This window comes from Manis javanica, chromosome 6, assembly GCF_040802235.1.
Source record: "Manis javanica isolate MJ-LG chromosome 6, MJ_LKY, whole genome shotgun sequence".
Lineage (NCBI taxonomy): Eukaryota > Metazoa > Chordata > Mammalia > Pholidota > Manidae > Manis > Manis javanica.
Window position 1 is genome coordinate 23,103,981 of NC_133161.1, and position 20,015 is coordinate 23,123,995.

General features: G+C 37.8%; 1 protein-coding gene across 4 annotated transcripts in view; it reads right to left on the reverse strand.

Annotated features, from left to right (window-relative positions):
* Nucleotides 1–20,015, reverse strand: part of SND1 (staphylococcal nuclease and tudor domain containing 1) — a 406,889-nt gene that overhangs the window by 215,585 nt on the left and 171,289 nt on the right. For all 4 annotated transcript variants that reach the window (XM_073238488.1, XM_073238486.1, XM_037023516.2 and 1 more), the window contains exon 12: nucleotides 5,598–5,698. In XM_073238488.1, the coding sequence (XP_073094589.1) occupies nucleotides 5,598–5,698 (101 nt within the window). The remainder of the gene's footprint in view (nucleotides 1–5,597; nucleotides 5,699–20,015) is intronic.

Below are 20,015 nucleotides of genomic sequence, written 5' to 3' on the forward strand. Positions count from 1 at the left end.
GATGAGAGGGAGCTTCCCAAGGCTCAGCTCAGTAAATACCAAGTCACCACTACCTGACATTCTTTTACTCAATTGATATGGAAAAAAAAAGAATAAAGGAAGGGAAAAGAAAAAGACAACACACGTAGCTCAGTAAAGGATTTTGTTGATTCGTATTATCCAAGAGTTCTGTTAAAAACTTTACTGAGCTTCCATAAAGGGATGCTGGCAATACAATAATCTGAAACCATGAGGTCTTTAAAGAAGTAAGACGTGGCAGCATTAAATTCCCTTAGTTAGCCACAAAATATTTGAGTCAAACAGCTGCTGGTCTGAATCTCAGTGTTTTCCTGGCGCCGGTCCCAAAAGCTCTGCAGCAGCTTTCCTCCACAGAGTGCTCCCCAGGACCAGTCCCTCAGAACGAGCACCACATCTGGGAGTGAGCAAGACCCAGTTAGTCAACCATTTCTTTCTTAAGTGTTCTAAACTAAGCACCTCACATGCTTTCAATGTCCTCAAAGTGGTTGGACAGGCTTACTTCTGCTCAACATGGCAGTAAGCAGCACAATTCTATAAATCAAGCAGCTATGGCTTTCTGAAAACTGTCTTAAGGTACTCTCTTTCAAGGTGAGGGGTTAGGGGATTGTTTCTGACTTAAGAGGAGTGGAAAACCCTTATTCTAGTGTCTCTTTCTTTCAAAGCAGGAAAATACTGGGGACACTAAATTTAATCAAATATAAGCAGTAAGTTTGTGGAGAAAAGGGTGCCTACCACCCAGTTCCTAGAGGGGCCACTGACGTTAATACTGTCTCTGAAGTCCTCAAGAGTGCCTTTGGGATTTCATGGGCCACTTGGAGTAAGAACACTAGGCCAGAAAATAGGGTTTCAGGAGACTACTTTCTTCCTATGTTCAGCCTGAAAGCCAGCTATTAGTGTGTTTTAAGATTTGAAAACTTTGAGACAGAAGATGTTTGGCCTGATTGTGAAAGCCTTGAAGCTATGGAATTCAAGCCAGAAAAGCTGGGGATTGTATGATACTTATTCCTTCTGTGGCTGAGAAAACCTCAACTAAGATTAGGAAAAGATTACTCCAGAAGAAGGACAAGACCTAACCTCATTTGACAATCACTAACAGAATAGTTGCAGATCCCTGCAAACTGGAACCAAAGCAAAAGAAGTCTTATTTCTTCCAAGTGTAATAGTCTGTTTCACTGTTAGGAAGAACAAATCACCTTTTTAAAAAAATGAGCTCTTGTACAGGAAATACACAGGCATTTTCCAACTGTTCCTATCCCATAGTTCCATCTCTGTGCCATTGTTTCACTCTGCCAGAACAGACCATGTCTACTGCCTCCTATCATTGTGAAACACTTCATATAATGAAAAGCAAGGGGAAAAAACCTCAGTGATTCTGCATCTGAATATATGACACTTTTCCAGGGCTGAGGGGTGGGTGGTGGTCAGTGTGAATGTGTATGTGTGAGGCTTGACTCTAGGTATATTTTTAAGTAACTGCTTATAAATGTGAACAGATTTTCTTTTACCATCTTTTTTTTGAGAAGGTGATATGCAGAAAGACATAAGCAGCTAGTTAATAGATTGTATGGGTTTGCCAAATTGGAGCTCAAAGTAACTGAGATGTCCAGCTAACAGAAAGGTCACCCCAGAAAATTCTCACTGTTCAAGAAAGCTCTGACAATAACAAAGAAGGAGATTTTAATCACTGAAGCTAATTACATAAAGACTAAATCACAAGAAGAGTTATTTAAGTGTCTTAAATACAATAAAAAGTAATTAACAGGAAGCACCATCTTGACAGCTTCAGGTCACAAACCAGGCCTAAAAGGATCAGTTAATTCCCAACACAGGAGCCAGAGAATCAGAAACAACTCAGACTTTGATCTTCTCATTTTTTATTTAAATTGTTTTCATCACCAGATAACAACTCCTGACAAAACCATGGTGAAGTTAATCTACTAAAGGAATGATTAACTCCATTTTCATTGATTCCCCAGAGGGCAGGAGATGGGGGAGAACTAAAGACTATCACAAAAGAGAGGCACCACAGAGATCTTGTGACTCGACTCCCATTCATTCACAGGAGAAACAGAAGAAGAAGAATGAAACCTATCCGAGAAACAGACAACTCACACAGTTAGGCTTATGACACACATCTAAAATTCTGCTTTGAAACAATCCTGAAAAAGACTCCATCCCACTACCTCTTCCTTTCCCTGTAATAAGCCACCTGAAAGCTCTTTCATATTCAGAAAAGTCCAGCTGATTTCTTGAATACTAAGAAAGCCACTGGATGATATGAAGACCCATCTGTCAGTATGTAAACCTACACATGACAACAGGCATAATTTATATCAGCTCACCTCTTAATTCTATAGTATTTCTGAGTGTGAACAAAGCCTGTCTTTCAGAGAGGACATGCATTACTTTAGAAGTGCTCTTAAGCAACCCTTCCTTAACAGACCTGCACATTCTGTGACCTCCGCAAAACTTACAGCTAATGACAGTGACTGAGGGCTGCTCCAACACACTTGTATACTTCACTCCAAACCTGTTAAGTCACGTGTCTGTCCCCATTTCTACTTACACTGGTTGTGCTTCTGATATTAATTATTTAATTCATTACATATTTTATTAAAAACTGAAACAAGTATACAAGGAATGTGTGCTTATGAAAACAGAATACTGAGGGACAGTGACTGTAATGGGGTATGTGGTGGGGACTTGATAATGGGGTGAATCTAGTAACCACAATGTTGCTCATGTAACTGTATATTAATGATACCCAAATAATAAATAAATAGATAGATAGATAGATCAATAAAAGTGGAGAAAAAAAGAAAGAAAATAGTGGAATACATTTAAAAGGTTTATTAGTAAGAGGAACAGATTTAAAATGGCTGCAAAATGTGAGGGGGATGTTACGTCACAAAAATCTAATGTTCCATAAAGTGTTTTTAAGTCAAAAGAGGAAGTTATGCAATTCACCAGATGAAAAAGTTGATGATGCTGCCCAAATATCAAAGATTTGGAAATGCACGTACATTTTTATGCTTGTATTAAAATCAAAATTTTTGAAATTTGTATTTAAAAAATCCTTTCTCTAGCCAATGTTTTTCAATACCATTAAATTCAGATACAAGGCTTTACTATACCTTAATTCTGAATATAAATTGAGTATTTCAGCATTCTTATGTATTCATACCTCAACTTTTCTACAGTATCATTTGGAATAAAAAACAAATCAAGGCAATGGAAAAATAAAGAGAAGCTATTTGTATGACAAGAATATGAAAGCAAGCTACTAAGTCTGCCTTCTATACTTGACCTGTCTTTGGCACTGATGTCCCAATGACCTAACAAAGAGGAAAACTATTAGATACAAGTTTTTTAGTATTAGATAAAAACAAACTTGTACCTCAAATGAAACCACTATCCCAGTCGAGACATGTTAAGCACTCCCGATTAGGCTTCATAAAGCGACACTTTGCAATACAACGCATTCACAAATTTATCAAATTCACTGCATATGCTTAACACTGAGACGACAACAGGGAATAAAACAGACAAAACCCCTAGACATGGAGCTTACTGTCTGGTGAGCAACTGGACTCAACATATAACTAAATCCTTTCATTTCTCCTGATTAGCAGTTGACTCACAAAGGCTAGTTAAGAAGAAACAACCCTACAAGGAAATTCATACTGCTTCCCAGGGAACCTGCTAGGCTGGTCTGATCCATGGAGATTATTTAAATGTTGAGATGAATGGATACACTGGTAAATGCTTTGGTAAATCATCCAAAAATATATATCTTATAATCCAGTTACAAGAAGTGGGAGGTAGAGAAAGATCAAGGTTATCATCTCTGGTATGAACCTTAAGCACAGATATTCTATGTTATGAATTAAGACCAATCAACTTTTGCTGTTAACCTACTAATGGAAGGCATGAACATCTAACTAAAACCATGGCTTGAACAGAGTCATCTGACCTCTGCAGAAAGACAGGCTGTCCTGAAGGAGTATTCTCCACCAAAGCCAAGATCAACGCAGTTGAAATTGAAGCTTTCACAGCACTGAGCATGGCCACACACCCTACTCTGGGAAAGTTTAGGTCAGATGTTTCAAACTGTCCTTTTAAGAAAGTCCCTATAAAAGACTCTCAGAATATCTAATTTTAGGCAGTGTAATTTTACTTTCAAATATACCTCATGATACCTAAATGAAACAAACACACTCTAATAGACTGTTAGATAAACATGGGTAGAAGCCATGGGCCAAAAATAAAGATGTGCATTTTTACAGTAGTGACACTGTTGTTTTTAGTAGTAATTAGATAGCAGGAGCAATTACCTATTGAGAAGACTCCTTGCTTGTGACAGTAAAAAATTTAATACAGAAGAATACAAACTCTATCTCTCCACAGGATAGCATACATTTAGCTGTGACAAAGTGGAATGACATGACTATAAGTTATCCAGGTAGAAGAATGACCAAAATATCTAGTAGTTTCTCCCATTCAAAAATGTTATCTGATTTGTCAAGAACCTGCTAATATAACTTTTAGCCTGTGATGATGGGGTAAAGATAACAAAGGCCTGTATTAAGCTCTTCTCCACAAAGATGAAGTCTCTGATTGTTGTGTGAACATTACCGTTAACATAAATATAGTAGTCCCTGTGACTAAAAATACTTATTTACAAATGTGACAGCACAAATGAGCTGGGAAGGCTCTTGTTCGGTAGGAGAGCTTCAGGAAGGTAAATTAGTTACAAGATCCTCTTTCCTTTCAGTGGCATGCTGAAGCTTAGAGGTGTTTCTCCTAACAGGCTCCACTGTACTTGCAATAAGACAATCCTGTTCTGATGAGAAACCTATTCTTTTCTTCCCCTCCACTATTCCCCCTTAAAATAAGGGAAAAATACCAGTTTGGTAACAAACAGCATTTAAGATTGTTAAGCAGAGAAGGAACCAATTACCATGCTGGTATATTTTATGCAGAGTAAGAATTGCTACTGGGGACTGACTGATTGTTTTAATATTTATTGTTGAGGCATGGCCCAGCAGGCTTCCTCCTTCCCCCATCAGAAACCTCCCTGGAAAGACTCTGTTCATCAGTCATGCTCCCAGGAGACTTTGGAAAATAACCAGGATACAGCTAGTGCAGTAGAGAAGCCCCAGACATATACTGATTAAATACATCTCCACAAAGAAAATGTCCAATTAACCTCTTTTCCTCCCCACATTTTCTTACTGTCTACAATTGAACTTCCAAAACAAATATGCACAGAATCTTTCTAACTAATGTTGGATAGTACATAGGGCCTGATTAACAATAAATAGCATTATTAATTGTAGCAATGTGTGCTACAAAGTGCCATGCACAGAGTCTAAATAAATCATAAATAGTAATGAAAGAATATGATTAGCAAATGAGTGATTACAAAATGCTGAGTGAACATTCAGTGCTACAAAGACAGACAACAACTTAAAACCTGTGTAAAAAGAATAACAAAGCAACTCAGGATGAGGAGGGGAGACCTGACTGAGGAGAGAAGTCTCAGCTACGGCTGGTTCGCTGCCAGCCAGAACACTCACATTCCTCCAATGGTCACAGTGGCACAGGTACGTTCTGAAAAGGCAGGCACCGTCTCTGTGGCTGGGCTGGCAGGTCTGATGTAGTCTACAGTCACATTGACCTGAAAATAAAGGGTCAACAGAGTAAAGGTTGGTTGTTAGCAATGTAGCTCCCAAGCAGCCACATGTGCCTGCACAACTGTAAAGATCACCTCGCTCGCTGGGTCTAAAATTTTAAAAAATAATTCATAGACATCTGACACCAGGAGAAAATACATGCAAAAGCCGTATCTCTTAGAAGGACTGTTACCCAAAATATTCAAAGAAGTCGTAAAACTTAACAGTAAGAAAATAAGCCACCTGATTTAAAAATGGGCAAAAGACCTGGTCGTCTCACCAAAGATAATATACAGATGGCAAAGAAGCACATGAAAAGGTGCTCCACACCATATGCCATCAGTGAAATGCAAATTAAAGCAATGAGCTGCTACTACAAACCGAATTGTCAAAATCCGAAACACTGACAACACATGCAGGTGTGGATATGGAGGAGCAGGAATCGTCACTCACTGACAGTGGTAATGAAAAACTGTACAGCCACCTTGAAACAGTTTGGTGGTTTCTCCCAAAACTAAACATACTTTTACCATATGTTCCAACAGCCATACTCGTTGGCATTTATCCAAATGAGTTGAAAACTTAATTCTACTCAAACCTGCACAAGCATTCTTATAGTGCCTTTACTCATAACTTTCCAAATTTGAAAGCAACCAAGATGTCCTTCAGTAGGTGAAACTGTGGTACATCTGAGAAGGGGGTTTATTGTGCTCTAAAGAGAAATGAGCTATCAAGCCATGAAAAGACAGGGAGGAATCTTAAAAGCATACTACTGAGAGATAGAAGCCAATCTGAAAAAGCTACATGCTATTTTGTTCTGACTATATGACAGTCTGGAAAAGGCAAAACTAGAAACACAATAAAAAGATCAGTGGTTGCCAGGGGTTAGGAGAAAGAGACAGAAATTAACAGGAGTACAGGGTGTATTTTAGGATAGTGAGACCATTCTGTATGCCATGATAATGATGAACACATGTCACTGGTTGTCGAATCTATAGAATGTACACCACCAGGCGTGAACCCTAACATAAAATACAGACTTTGGATGATGTGTCGATGTAGGTTCATCCACTGTAACAAATGTACTACTCTGCTGGGGGATGCTGGTGGAGGAAGGCTGTGTGTGTTAGGGAGGGCAAGGCATAAAGGGGAACTCTGTACTTCCTGCTCAGCTGCTGTGAAACTAAAGTCGCTCTAAAAAAGAATTCTTTAAATTAAAAAAGACTGATTACAACAGAGAAAGGTAAATGGCTACACATTTAAAGGCCCCCCAGAAATAATATTTGATAGAGAACAGTTTGGCAACATTCTTGCAGCATTCCTACCCATTATGGTGAAGCAGTCGTTTAAAACTTCCAGATTCCTATAAAGTCCTGCTTTTTAAAAAATATCAAATGCTTCTACATGTAATTTCAGTCTGACATAACTTCTCAAAGACCAAGTTAAGGACTATCAAGACCAAATAAGATGAGGATCACAATGATGCTTGAGACTGGATTCACAGTAAGTGAATCAAACCAACACAACTAACTACACCCAATACCAACACAGAGTTAGGAAATTTGGGGAAAAAACACACAAACAAGGACTGAACAGACCAGAAGTTCAAGTTGTAAATGAAAAAAAGGACATGTACACAAATAGGTTAGAAAGTTAGGAATCTAAAATGAGAAAGCAGTTTAATCCCAGTATACAATAAATACATGGATATGGACACAGTGAGGCATGCTTTTCCTTTATGAAACTTTAAGGAGAAACAAGTATGTGGTATACATGATCCAACATGCAGTGCCTGTCTTACAAATTTTGTTCGTGGCCAAGGTTAACATACCTGCATTGAAGATACACATTGGGTCATGCAGCCTGAAGTCATCCCCACAATCTGGAAGTCCAGAATCCCCTTCTCTAAACATGTCTTCAGTTCCCACTGATCATCTTAAAGACAGCATACTGCACGAGCATCAAGTTCAGCCCCAGTGCTGGTGAGCACCACTGATATCCTTTCAAACTGTTCCTCAAAAACTCATTTGGAAAAATGAATATGGAAATCTTGAAAAGGACAGCTGCCTGAGAATTCCAACTGTCACATCACTCAAACACTCCATCTAATCACGTTTTAAGAGAAAGCCAATTAAGGGCTAGAGTTAAGGTCAATCTTTCTTATAAGAAATACTGTCTGTCATAATATAGAAATGAAGGAAATAAGAAGATGACGCCTAAAGTCAGATGTATACGCTGAAATTACTGTTAGGTCTTATCAATTTGTCTAAACTAAAGAGATGGGTAAATATGACAAAGATGATCAGACTGGTGGGGTGGGTTTAACGACTAGCAACCCCAACAAAGAGGTTTCACTAGTTTCCCTAAATGCTGCTGGCCAGAGTTAATAAAGGTTAAAAAAGAAAAACAAAAGAGGGGCCACAAACAGAGAAGCATGGCTGACAAATATCCCCAAAAGGAAAAAACTTCCCTCTGTGTCATCTGTGTTGACAAATCACGAACCTCTCCTCTGGCAGGGTCCTACAACTAACCTACAAAAGCAGGAAGAGGGCTAGGAAAACAATTGGGTATCTGTTTAAGTCATAGCAAAAGTCACACAAGAAATCAGCATTGTACAGAAGCTCAAGGGTGTCCAAAGAGTGGAATATGAAGAACTTCAGGACCAAGTTTAGAAAATATAGTGACAGGGTATGCTCCAGCATGAGGCAGTTGGTGGGAACTCAAAACATGTGTGGGGATGAGGAAAGAGGTCTTTGGGTTTTTACCCAATCCACCTATAATGCTCCCAATTCTCCTGCCAGGGGAAAATAATTCATCTTGGAAAGTAAGTGCATCTCAAGGTTATCTTGTACCTGCCAATGCCAAGCTTTCCCCTCAGCAGACTAGAGTGGAACAGCAGCTCTTCAGTGCAAACACCCTTTGCAGCGTAACAATAGCTCTCTATGCCACAAGAGCGAATTCATCCCAGAGGCCACTTGAGTAATAGTGGTGATGATGGGGGTGGGGGTAATGATATAAACCCAAAGGAACACCTGAGGACCTTCAGCGCTAGAAGGCCAAACAACATCATATCCCAAAACTCTCTCTCAAGGAAATAAATGGGACAACAAAAAAACTAATCTTCAATAAACAAAGGGACCAATAATTACCTTCATCTGCCAATTCATTTTTCCTCTATCTAGAGAAGGAGAACTGAAAATAATTCAGAAATCGAAGAGCTCCTTGGGGAAGCAACATTATTAAAGAAAATATCAAATACAATTGAGGCCCTGAGAATAGCCCACAGCCAGGACACACACCTGCAGGCAGCTATGACAAGCCAAGAAATTAAAAGTTAATGTGCCATTAGCACTTATGTCCCTCTTCTGTGAATTCTAAGATCTGTTCCCCTGCTTTGGAGACATCTCCAGATACTGGTCACTGAGGGATTTCTTGAAAGACAGCAACAATTTAAACTGTTACAATTGAAACAACTGCAAACCATAGCATTGTCTTTGAGTAAATGATAACCTGAAATTTGTGCTTGTGTATAAGTGTACATGGACTGGTATGAGTTAAAAAGTACTGGGTTAATGCAGGTGCATTCCTTACAGTTCAAGCAAAGATACTCCTGGAATGGTTAGTATGTAAGTATTTTACATGTACATGACACAAAGGCAGGGCCTGATGCCTCTACAGAACAATCATCACAAGGCTCTTGTGACCCTGGGCTCTTGCTTGGTTTCACATTCCTTTCTCTTAGAAATGACTCTCAGCATTAGATGAGAGACTAAACTCAAGAATTTTAAAGATAAGTTAGCTAGACGTGGTGTACTATATAGTATATTCTTAGACCTTTCTAATCCCTACCTAACCTTTATTGCAATCAACTGGAACATAAGCTCCAGGAAAGAGGACGACATGCCTTTTATTCACTGAAACTACTGTCACAAGGCCTGTACAGTCACAGGAGGACATACAGTATGTATTTATTGCATGAATGGATATGTGTAATTAGGAGCACTTTCAGACAAAAAATACTGAAGGATACTTTTGAATGAGATTAGGTATATTAAAGACCAGTTTGTCAAGCTGTTGACCTTTCTGCTGTTTAAAAGGACTATTTTGAAATTAGAATAAAGCTTTAATCATAGTCATTCCTGTAACAGATTAAGCAAGCAGAATATATATAATTTTCCATATTACTTCTTTTTCAAAGAGGTTCTCAAATAAAATAAAGGGTTGTGGGCAATATGGCATTTTCCTTGAAAGGAATTTCAAAGATCCTCCAGATGAAGTAAAATGAGAACTTAACACCAAATTTATAGCTCAATCTCTCATAAAGAATGGAAGCAGTTTAGTACAATAGGATCTTTGGATATTCTTCATACGATCAATCACTAGAAAAGTGTCAAACCACCAAAGAACTTCATTGACTTTATGATGGGAATGATGGTAATGAAATGACAAAATCTGACCTACCTATGCATAAAAGATAAGGTACAGAGAAAAACAACTGCATATCGACAATTTCAGGTAATGGACTGAGTTTAGTATTAACATAACTAGGGGTGCAATGAAAGGCTATTTTGCATAATTGCCATATAACGCCACCCACTATACCACATGGCCAATCATTAATTCACAATAAGCTGTAATAAATACCCTGAAACTCTAAATAAGCTCATGACAGAAGTTCCAGGTAGTTATGGAAAGCCTCTACGCACAGAAAAGATATCATCATAAGGGCAGGTCCAGTTAATGCAGTTAGGAGACAAAAGTAAGGAGATCAACATATTTGCATAGCTTAGAAGAACATAAACTCTGGAGCCATCAGGCTGCAGGGTTTGGTTCCCAGCAATTCTACATATGAGTTGTGTGACTTGGATAAACTACCTAACCTCTCTGTGTTTCAGTTTAATGTGGATAATCCTGTCTATCTCACTGTATTTTAAGGATAAATGCATTGGGTTTGACTCATACTAAGCACTGTGTCAGTAAATTTTAGATAAATTTGTACTGATCTTCTTAGAGGAAAGCCTAGCACAAAGTATTAATAAGTATCTGTGAGATAAATAAATACATGTATACATACATGCATAAATAAGATATATATGTTGACTTAAATTATTAACAACTGAAATCATTATGCAGAAAGACTCAATTAAATGCACTTTTCTCTTTAAGGAGCCACAGCAAATAAGAATATGTACCTCATACATATTCATCTCAGCTTAGAGATAAGTAGAGCTTATTTTAACGAAGGATACACTGTTTAGTATTTATTTACATTTTCTGTATTAATTTTTCAAGTACCCAGTTATTGGAGATTTTATTTACCTAAGATAATTCGAACAGAATGTGGGGAGTCACTTCCATTAAAAGGTTAACAAGTGATATTTTGGGAGGACACTCCTTGTCTTACTAAACGAGGAAGACAAATGAACAAAGAGACCAGTTCTCCACTTGCTTGTGAGGTAGTGGGACTTCCCATAATATGTATTCTTTATCTTTTTTCCTTGCTAAAAAGCACTTGTGCATTTATTCTAAAAGTGTATGAGATGTTTAAAATTCAGAAACACATTTCAGTTGCCCATTGGTTTAGATAAAGAATGAACTCAAGACAAATTGCTCAAGAGCCTCTCAGTCCTGCTTTGGACAGCCTTTCCGTCTACCTCCCAGTGAAGCGGGCTATTCTGACACAAGCCCTGTGCAGCTACTCACTCTCAGGGGAGATGTTAAATGTACTTCCTCCTTGTAACAAAACAAACAAACAAAACACCATTGAGAGACACAAATGAGATTCTTTCTTTGAAATTTGAAATCCTGTGTGTGCTTGGCAGGTAGAGCACATGTGAATTTTGCACCTGCCCCCAGTGGGCAGGGCTTGCCACACTAGACTGTGAGCGTGTAGACCATCTGTAAAGGCATAAGAGTGTCAGCCTCATTTCTCTATTAAATGGCTCTACATTTTGTGGTCCTGACTTTCTCTATATTCGACTGTGAGCTCTTGTTATCTTATACTTTATCTTTAATTTTATGAGTTGAACCAAATATGAATAAACATGGTATGAAAAATAAAATGTTTATCCTTTATTTTTGTCTAAACATCTAATGCCCATGGAAAGATGAGCAATATTTAGACTGGAAAGATAGGTCACTTTCAGGTTAAAAAAAAAACTGGGTCTGAATAAATTGTATTATACAAAGGAAAAAATTTCTCTAATTTAAACTATCATTATAAAATACATTTCGTTCTATTATTTGATGAAGATACTTTGCAGATACTATAAAAATCAATGGCAGAATTTTATTTATCTTTGATCTGACATAATTCTGGAATGTTTTACCGCTATGTTTGAAATGTATCCTAATAGATGGATGGTTGACTAGAAACTCAATCAAGGAAATATCTCCTTTGTATGTAGCTAGAGTAATGCTTCTGCTGGGTACTAATATTACTAGAAGGAAATTTAGCTATGGTAGATTTAAACTATTTATTTCTATGGCCACCATCAAAAGCAGAAATTCATTATGTTTCATTAGGACATCTCTGAGTTCTGATATCCCTGAAAGTAAAAGAACTTTTACAGACACTGTAAGTGCACATCTACACTGCAGTGATAAGGAGATATAAACCAACACTCCCTTCCTACCATCCCAATCTAGCCTAGATATATTCTGTGACACCCCCTAGGAAATCATTGTAATTAGGTGCTACGGCTGGTTGTTTATTCACATATATTTATGTTGCTCTCTCCCATCTACAATCACCCTTTCCAACTCCTCCACAGAATCAGAACTATTTTGAGCACATTTCATTTTCATCAATGGAATGTTAATCTATATTGCTTATAAACCTCCATACGCACAGAGTGAAGGAGCTTTCTTCTTTGATGCATTTCTAACAAAATGAACCCCTTACTCCCCACAATCCTGCTGGAAGGGCAAGTGCTTTTATCTGTTTTGAAAGAAACTCCAGTTTAATACAGGGCCTATGGATATTCAAAGAGTCTCTACCTGACATTAAGCATTCATTTATGTGGACAGCTCTGCTCCCTGATAAACATTCAGTTTGGTAAATATTTAATTAGAAGCACATACAGCATGAGACCCACAAATAAAATAAAAAGATTCTACATAAGGGGCCACTAGTGATTGGCAAAGATTTCCAGAAATAGTGCTAACAACCTGACAGCAGACATAACATTGAAATGGTCTGAAAATGTACTGCAGTTTATGTATGAGCTAAATAATAGGCACATATAAAAGTCATCAGGGAATTACAGTTTGACAAGTGAAAATATTTCAAGTAAATCTGATGGGGATCATAGAGAAAAACAGAGACCACTATTTGAAAATAACCTTACAGCTGCCAGCATTTTCATTAATCCTTTAGAGTCTTAAATCTTTCTAATCCTACAAATAAATCCAAAAAGTATAATCTACGTTTGTACTAATGCTCTGGCCATTATCTTATTATTGTACCATGGTGTAACTCATCCTGCTAACTAACACCACACTGTCCCTAAAAGGGAAGCCCAGGCCCCAGAAACCCTACTTGAAACTCTCCCTTCATGTCCCTCCCAAGTTTCTTATTCCTCATCAGCACTACCACCTCCCACTGCCTTCCTCTAGAGACTGATGGCTGAGTATGGGTCCTTTTTCTCCTCTATACGAGGAGTCAATCATAGTCATCTGTGCCCAAATTTCCAAGGTCAGCAGCAGTCAGGGGAAATTAAATCATTCCGTCCAGAACTCTCCCTGGAGGAGCTCTGGTCACACACACAGCAGCAGCACAAATCACAGCAATACTTATGCTTTAGTACAGAATACATACAATGTCACCGAGTCTTTAAAACAACAGCAGTAATAAAATTAAGATGAGAGGAATATGAAGAAAGGGGATTTGCTTGATGGTGTCAAAGAATTACTGGGGAAAAAAGGGACATTGTTAAGACATGGATACAAAGAAAAGGGTATGTTAAATTTTTCTGCAAATACATGCCAGTCTCTGAAGGAATATGTCTCCAATTCAGCAAAAGGCCAATCTTGGAAACTGAAGGAAAAAAAGTGGAAGCTAAAGTATTCACACTGCATGTTTCAAAATATCCTATTGCTGTGGGGGCTATAGGGCTGGGTATTTATAGGATAATATAATTTGCTACTGTTCTTGGGTGAGTACAGCCAGTACAGAAAAGCCATCTTGCATTCACTACAGTTCAGAGCACACCCATTTCTACAGCACGCCCAGGAGCTGGCATTTATAGCAAATGGTCAGAGAAAGAAAATATATATTCAGGTAAATAAAGGCCAAAGTTGGAATGGTGAATTGGACTAAAAGAAGTATACCATGACCTCAAAAGGGAATGATGACGATAAATGTAATTCTTAAGGAATGCCTGCCATTGGCACAAAGACATACAGCCCAAGAATACAGTTCTTCGGTTATATAAATCATTCTCAGTTTTGTTGCTAAGAAAAGATTCCAAGACAGTCAGGTGTTAACATCATAGGCCTTTCTTCCTTTAGACATAGTCTCCATGTATTTCACATAGAAGAGAGGCCTACTAAATGAAATGAAGTTTCTTGATCAAAGGCTCAGTGTGCAGAGCAGTAACAACTAAGGTCAATGTCTGAATCTATACACACAGACTGATCAAAGACCATCCTGCATTCTTCAGTGTCCATCTCCAAATCCAGGTCCCATGACTTGTAGCCACTCTTTTAAAAAACAATATATATGCATGCAGGCCAAAAGCCCAGCCCACAAACACAAACACTATTCATAAAGGAGGTGATTAGTACTGGACTATACCCCTAGGTCAAGTGCAGCATTTGCATCCCTAACAGCCTAAATTCATTAAGTAAGCTAGCTCTGGGCAGCTATGTACACGCACACAGAACTTCTGCTACAGTTCTCCAGTTTCCACTGGTAAGTGATGAGAGGCATGAAGCAAAAATATTGTTCAGGTTCTTCAAATCAAAAATAGAATTACCCTAGTGTCCAGCAATTCTACTTCTCCCTCTATGCAACCCAAAAGAATTGAAAACAGGATCTCAAAAGATGTTTATTTACTATATTCACAGCATTATTCATAATGACCAAAAGAGGGTAGAAAACCACACGTCCATTGACTGATAAATGGATAGATATTATAATATGGTATACACATACATCACTCAAAATAACATATGATGGATTACTATTCAGCCTTTAAAAAGTAAGGCAATTCTGACACGTGCTATGACCTGGATGAACCTCAGGACATTACACTAAGTGAAATAAGCCAGTCACAAAATAGAAATACTGTAGGACTCCACTGAAATAAGATATCTAGAGTAGTCTAACTCAAAGTAGAATGTGGCTGCTAGGGATGAAGGGAGGAGGGAATTAGAGTGGCTTTTAATGGGTAAAGAATTTCAGGGTTGCAAGGTGAAAAAGTTCTGGAGATTAAACAATGAGAATATACTCAACACTATGGAACTGCACAGTTAAAATAGTTACCATGGTAAATTTTATGTAAGGTGCATTTTACTGCAACCAATGTAGTGTGTGTGTTATTTTTTCCCTCTTAGGCTATTCTACCCACACACTCCATGAAGCAATAAATAAGCATGAACTAGGCAGAGGCCAGACAACTTGTACCTCAAACCCAGTCAACTCCAGAATCTCTTCAAGGGATTCAAGAGGATACTTCCATCACAATCTCTGGAAAATAGATGGCTGCTCCTAGGCAATAATAATTAGAAGTTGTGTTCAATACCCGATCAACAGAGAAGTCTCAGGTACTCACAGTGGACAAATACTCCATCATTCTCAGGAGTTGAGACATCTTTGTCTATATTCCTGTTTTTTTAAAAGGAAGAGCCAATTCAAACTGCATGTTTAGGTACTACAAGTCGAACTAAATGTACCTGGCTTCACCATTTCTGAGGGGCTTAGACTTTCCAGGGGCTCACTGACTTCTGTAAAATTGTGGAATAATTTTGGATGTCTTGTGCTCTAATACATTCCCTCTATGACGAATAGATGTTGCTTAGAAATCTGTCACATGGAGATCTACACTTTAAGGGAATTTTCATTACATCCCACCATAACTTCCCCAGCTCTACCTAGTTCTCCAAATGAATTTATAATTACTATTATCCATGCTTTGCTAATGAACCTTTAATTTTCATGTGCTTCCCTAAGTGGTATCTTTCACTGTTGACAGGAACCTAAACTGATACATCTTCAGAGGTCGAACTGTCAACTGTACTAACATTTATTGTGTACATGTCCTTTGACCCAGCAATTCAACCTCGAGAAACATAGTTTACAGAAACAAAGAATTATGTACAAGCACTCCGTCCTCTGTATTCATGGTAGTTTAACATAAATGTATACTTAAAAGTTGTGATCGAACTCTCACACTAGCCCATGAGTTCTAAGTTGGTAGGATAATTTTTTCCCAGTAATGTATTACCAGCACTTCTCAATAAATCTGTTACAGCTATTGAAAACAAGGGAGACCTATACATTCTGCTATGGAAACATGTCCAAATAAAAAATGCAAATGCACAATGGTATATATAATCTAATTTGGAACAATAAAATTCACGAACACATAAAAATACAGAATCTGGAGGAATATACCTAACACTGTTAAAAAGACTTCAAAAGTACAACTAAAGGGCACTTTCAACTTTCCACACAATAAATTTCTGAGATTAAAATTTTTAAATTACATTTGGAAGAAGAAAAAAATTTTCAGAAGAATAAATGCTTAGTAACAATAAAGTATAAAAAAAAAACATGTGCCTTTATTAAAAACCCAAACAAAACTGGCCTGCTCACAACAAAAGACTTCGATGTTGAGTATTTATTTCATCACACTAGTCAGCAGGCTGAGGCCAGGGTCACTCCTTAGTTTCTGTCAACCAATAAGGAATTTGCAAGGCAGGCTAACCACTGCTGAAGGACATAATCATGAGGGCTTCCGGGTGCCCTGAGTCCATGGCAGGTGGGCATCACTACCTGCAAATGAACTGCCAATCTCACTGTGAGCTGATAATGATCTGCCACAACCACCTGCCTGCCATATGTTTTCTCTACTTGTCACATAACAGGGAACTGCATTTTGGCATGCTGATCACTCACTGACAAGCCTGATGCTACCAGTTGATGTGTGTTATACCTGGCTGCAGTCCTTCAGGTAGCTGAGGAATAGTGGCTGAAGGATTTAAAATATTACTTTACAATCTATCCATTCACTAAGCCCCAATATTTTGTATCAGACTAGCCTGCTGTTTATCCTTAGTTCTCAGGTCAAGAGGTACTAATGTTTTAGGGCTCTGCCCTGTCCCCAATTCATGCCCTGTGTGTTTCCCATTAGCGAAGTAGACAAGGAGCATAGAATTCCCACTTCGACAAACTGAATTCACTCTGTCTCCCTAAATCATCATAATACAGCATTGCTAAATCATCACAGTACAGCCATTAAAAACTGATGTCAACCTTTGGGGTTTTCTTTTTTAAGTCTGATGTCATTCGCAGATTAGAGAAGGAATGACCAGCTCAGTCAAGAACTGGTGATGATGGAACACTGTCCCCTGGCAGCAGGTAATCTGGAGAAGATGACAAAATATGGTGAATATGTCTGGAGTTCCAATCAACTGCCTCCACAGTCACTGCCCCTCTTAGTAGAGATCTAACTCATGTCTGTATATACCAGAGAATCAATCTCAAAATGTAAGGATTTTTTTCCATTCCTTGTCAACAATCTGGTAATAGTTTCTAAACAAGGGAAGACCGACAAAACTGAGTTGAGATAAAAGAAAGTAACTGGATTCAAACAAGCATCTTAACCAAATGTTATCATTCCCACTGAGAATTTAAGGGTCATTATCTAAGAGTACTTTCCATCAATTATCAAGTTCCTGGACAAGTATATACTTCACTTAATGAGAGGACTCCCGATACATTTCAGCTGCCACATCCAGCCCCACTCTCATTCACCACTCAACTCCGAAGAAAATGCCAACCAGCAATAGCACCAACAAAGAAATGCCAAGTACATTCTGTCATTCTTTCAGCAGCCACTGAGACAGAATTTACATAAAATAAAATTTACCATTTTAACCTTTAAAACGTATATCAAGTTGGGTTTTAGTATATTCACAATACTGTGCAACCGTCACACCATTACCTAATTCTACATCACTTTCAGCACCAAAAAGAGACCATTTACCCAGTTGGCAGTCACTCCCCAATTCCTCCTTTCCCCTGCCCCAGGAATCAATCAATCAAATTATGGTCTCTTGGTATTTGTCTGTTCTGGACATTCCCTTATAAGTGGAAACATACAGTAAGATGTCTTTTGTGTCTCCTTTCTTTCACATCATAAAATGCTTTCAAGGGTCACCCAGGTTGTTCCAAATATCTACACTTCATTTACTTCTATGGTAAAGTATTATGTATTGTGTGTATATACTATATTTTGTTTATCTATGAGAAAATGCATTAAAAAGATCTTAACGATAAAAAATTATCCTTTTATTTATAATAAAAGTGCCTTAATCAATTGATAGAACTGATGGCATATGCAGAAGAGCAACCAGTAACAAACACACACAGCCACCATAATCAAGTCTCCTAATCTGAATTTCAGAGAATCTTAACGAAATCCTAAAAAAAAAAAAAGACCCACATGAAGAGGACAAAATCTTTCTGTGCCTAAATCTCAAGGGTGGTCCAAATAAAGCAACGATCAACCAGTTACTTTGAAGGAAAGCAAATCTCCTCAGGACAGGTCCTTTGATGTGGATGAACAGGACACAGCACTGTGGAGTATGCTAAAAACAATATACATCTCAACCGTAAAGATTCTTTAAAAAGAAATACAATCCCTTTTACCCACTCACTTGGCTGCATTTGCTTCCAAACTGCCATGCACATACTCACTCCCTTAAAATGAACCAGACTGTAAATCAAGTTTCAATGGCTCTCATATGTTCATTACTTAGCCTGTTTGGACACATCCTTGGTGTGTACATAGCCACTGTCTCTCCCTGATGTGCCATATGCTCCTCATATTGGCTGACCCAATTCCTCTCCTGTATCCACCTGTAAGAGTTCACATTGGAAAACTAATGATAAATTCTTCTACAGTAATAAAGGAATAAACAGAAAGATCCAATTATCTCTAATCTGTAATTAAAGTTATGAGTTTTTATTCTTGTGCTATTAAAGTCTCTATGTTTCTTAGCACATGACACAGTGTCTCAAAAATAGGGCAGTTGGTTTACTCATTAGGTAACTTTTTGAACTATAAAATAATCTGGTTGTCAGGAGATACACCTATGAGGACAGTGCTGATAATTCAAAATATTCTGCCACTATAGAATTATGACAGAAGTTTAGACAACTCTATGCAGAAAAAAAAAAGCATAAACTTCTAGCAGCTTAAGAAGGTAATGGGAAAATGCCAGGGGACTACAAGAATCACAGTGATACAACCACCAAGATTTCACAAGAGTATCAACCTATAAAATCTGCAAAAATCAACAACTGAAGTTTGCAACTACAGACAAGAGCTTACTGCAATCACTGGCCACCATCTTCAATGCAAACTACCCTCTCAAACTCAGTCAATAGTCCAAAACCCAATCACTTAAAGAGTATCTTTCAAAACGATGTGTAAGAAATAGCAATCAAACTTACTGTACTAAAAAAAGAAAAAGAGCAAGAAAATTGCTACACACATACATGCATACATAACACAGAAGAGGAAAAGACCACTGTGAATAACTCAGAAGAGGAAAAGAGAACAGTCATGCATATTAACATATCAAAAATACTCGTTTCAGATTATTGTTTAAATAGAAAGGATAGGTCCATATTATACTCTTAATTCACTCTGAAGATGATAAACCAAAATGCACATGCATGTTTAAATAAAATGATGCACTTACAAACTCCACTTTAAATTCTCCACAAGAAGTAGTTCAGACAGGTTTTAAATTAAAAAGCTGTATCACAGCTAATAAAATGAGTGAGTATCTCTTAGCGACATGTGATAAAATCCCTATGAGTAAACATCACGATAAACATAGGAATTTGGCAATTAAATTAATAAAATAGTCAATGATAAGGTAGGAGGTTCGAAAGAGAAGGAAAACATCCCATAATTAATAGGAAACTGTAGGCATGCGAGAGAAATTCTGATGTGGAGCAGAACAGAGAACAATCAACTGGTACTTATCAAGTAAGTAACCCTTAGACCTGAAAAGAAAATGGGTGAAAGAATAGTGTGTAGGTGAAACAGAAGGGGACAAAGAGGTCTCAAATCCCAATCGTAA